The sequence below is a fragment of the Nuphar pumila genome, chromosome 8, assembly GCF_984573655.1.
Source record: "Nuphar pumila chromosome 8, dmNupPumi1.hap1.1, whole genome shotgun sequence".
In the NCBI taxonomy this organism is placed as follows: Eukaryota; Viridiplantae; Streptophyta; class Magnoliopsida; order Nymphaeales; family Nymphaeaceae; genus Nuphar; species Nuphar pumila.
Genome location: NC_143256.1, coordinates 101,300,209 through 101,303,068, shown reverse-complemented (window position 1 = coordinate 101,303,068; position 2,860 = coordinate 101,300,209). Strand labels below are relative to the sequence as shown.

The following is a 2,860-nucleotide window of genomic DNA, read 5'->3' as shown; positions in this document are numbered from 1 at the left end:
CCCATAATCCAAACCCATACTATTCTGTTCCTACCCACCTAGAGCCCAAGACATGACCAGCCCTTCCACTGTTAGTTGGACCTCCTGTCGTACTGGCGCCTCAACGCTGGCCACAGATGGTTCCCACTCATGGGGGGGCCAAACCGAGGCCGTTTCCAGCAGCCGCCATGCAGATTCAGCAGGGACCAGCACGACCTCAGTGCCGACCACACATTATGGGGGTTCGTCAGCACCAGCCTCTAGGCGAGCAGTACCGTGAGGGTGATGATGAAGCAGTGTTGGATGATGACGCTTTCTAGAACGAATATCCTACAAGAATGGTGGAGACTCGTCAGCAGAGAGCACCAGAGCACCCCTCCACCTACGGGGTGAAGCTAGACCTTCCGAAGTTCGCAGGACAATTTGATGCGGAGCAATTCTTCGATTGGGCCTATGTCGTACAGTTTTTCTTCGACTACCACATTGTAGTTGAGCACCATCGTGTCACTCTAGCATCCACCCGGTTGAGGGGCCTAGCGCAGACATGGTGGGTGAAGCTGCAGAGGTCGAGGGAACGACAGGGACTAGAGCGCATACAGACATGGAAGGAGATGCAGAGGTTGATGCAGTCCAAGTTTATGTCGTCAGACCACGCTGAGATAGCCTACAAGGAGTACCTGACCCTGCGTCAAGGCACCCGTACTGTGGCGGAATACACTACTGAGTTCCATCGTCTATCCCTGCGAGTGCAGATGGAGGAGACCGCCCGCCAGAAGGTCACGAGGTATATTTCTGGTCTCTGTCCTGCTATTTCTGATGATTTCAGTTGTGTCACAGTCGAGTCATTGGATCAAGCAAGCAGTTATGTCATTAATGTGGAGGAAAAATTGAAAAGGAGGCAGGAATATAGGACCTCCCGTAGTGACCAGTCCAGTCGACCCAAGTCGAGTTTCCCAACCAGGGGAGCAAGCTCCCCTCGGAAGGAAGACTCAAAGTCCAATCCTAGAATAGACCCTAGCAAACCCAACCAGTTCGGACCCACATATAATACCCGATCCAAAGTCAAACCTAGTGAGTCTACCATCCGTTGTTTTAGGTGTCAGGAGTTAGGACATGTCGCATCCAAGTGGCCCACCGTGAACAAGAACGCCCATCTCATCGAGGGTATTATCGAGTCATCATACGATAGTGAGAGTGAGGGTGAGTCATTGGTTGAGGAAGAGGGTGAGAGGGAAGTCGTAGAGTTCGACGGCAACGTCGAAAATTTATTGTCCATCTGTCATGTTTTGACCGCACCCCGAGAGTCGACCCCTGCAAAATGGTTGCAGAACAACATTTTTAGAACCCGGTGCAACTGTGAGGGTCATGCGTGTGATGTTATTATCGATACTGGTGCGTGTGAGAATATGGTGTCTGAGAGTGTTGTGTCCACCTTGAACCTGAAAACGGAGAAATTGTCCCAACCATACAAGATGGCATGGTTCAAGAAAGGAAACGAGGTTTTCATCACCCAAGGTTATTTAGTTCGGTTCTCCGTGGGGAGCATTACCACGATGAGGTGTGGTGTGATATAGCCCCTATGAGTGTGTGTCACGTTCTTTTGGGTCGTCCCTGGCAGTTTGATTGCAAGACCATTCACGATGGTTGTAAGAACACGTACTCCTTTATTTTTAAGGGTCATAAAATAGTCCTCCCTATCAAGGAGACCGGTTTCCCCACTGTGGATAAGCCTGAGCGTGTTCCCAGGCTCGCGGGCCTCTCTTACCGGTCTTTCTTGAGCCATTGTCAGAAGGATGGTTATTGTTGTGCCCTGGTGGCTAAGCTGTTGATGAGTACGTCTTTGTCCGTTCCCGCGGATATCACCCCCCTTGTTGAGGAGTTTCGCGACATTATGCCAAATGACCTTCCTAATTGTCTACCTTCGATGAGGGTGGTTCAGTACGCCATTGATTTTGTCCCAGGATCGAGTCTCCCTAACCTCCCTGCGTATCGCATGAACCCATCCGAGCATGTCGAGTTGTTGAGGCAGGTTCAGGAGTTGCTGCAAAAGGGATTTATTCGTGAGAGTGCGAGCCCTTGCACCGTACCCGCCCTGCTCACCCCTAAGAAAGATGGGTCCATGTGCATGTGTGTTGATAGTCGAGTAATCAATCGCATCACTGTCAAATACCGTTTTCCCATTCCTCGTTTGGATGATATGTTTGATATGTTGGCTGGAGCCTCTATTTTCTCCAAAATTGATTTAAAAAGTGGGTACCACCAAATCCGTATTCGAGAGGGGGATGAATGAAAAACGGCATTCAAGACACATGATGGATTGTATGAGTGGTTAGTCATGCCATTTGGGTTATCAAATGCCCCAAGTACTTTCATGAACATGATGACCCAAGTATTGCATCCTTGTATAGGGAAATTTGTCGTTGTCTATTTTGATGACATTTTGATTTATAGCTCATTTTTGTCTGATTATTTGAGTCATTTGCGTCAGGTCTTAGAGATTTTAAGGAGGAAAAAGTTGTATGTCAATGCCAAAAAGTGTGAGTTTATGACATCAAGTGTTGTGTTTTGGGGCTTTATTGTGTCGTCTAATGGAGTGAAGGCGAATCCCGCTAAGGTCCGTGCGATTGTAGATTGGCCTACCCAAAGACTATAGGAGAGATCCAGAGTTTCCACGGGTTAGCCACTTTCTACCATCGTTTTGTGAGAAACTTCAGCACCCTCATGGCCCTTATCATGGAGTGCCTAAAGGGGACTAGTTTCCACTGGACGCCTGCCGCGGGAAAGGCCTTCACGCTCATCCAAGAGAAAATGACTAGTGCCCCGTCTTAGCCCTTCCTGATTTTAGCGCAGTCTTTGAGGTTGAGTGCGATACCTCTAAAGT

General features: G+C 48.9%; 1 protein-coding gene across 1 annotated transcript; it reads left to right on the top strand.

The window, feature by feature from the left end:
* Positions 1-317: 317 nt before the first annotated feature.
* Positions 318-2,632, top strand: LOC149830070 (Zinc knuckle (CCHC-type) family protein). The gene is made up of 4 exons (XM_090015366.1): positions 318-763; positions 1,076-1,478; positions 1,598-2,122; positions 2,468-2,632. Exons 1-4 carry the CDS (start codon positions 318-320, stop codon positions 2,630-2,632), a joined length of 1,539 nt encoding a protein of 512 aa, XP_089871492.1.
* Positions 2,633-2,860: the final 228 nt, after the last annotated feature.

Coding starts and splice junctions, on each gene's coding strand:
- LOC149830070 (XM_090015366.1), top strand. CDS start 318: ATGGTGGAGACTCGTCAGCAGAGAGCACCAGAGCACCCCTCCACCTAC. Junction 1,479..1,597: donor GGTTCAAGAAAGGAAACGAG/GTTTTCATCACC, acceptor CGTCCCTGGCAG/TTTGATTGCAAGACCATTCA. Junction 2,123..2,467: donor GCATGTGTGTTGATAGTCGA/GTAATCAATCGC, acceptor CATTTGCGTCAG/GTCTTAGAGATTTTAAGGAG.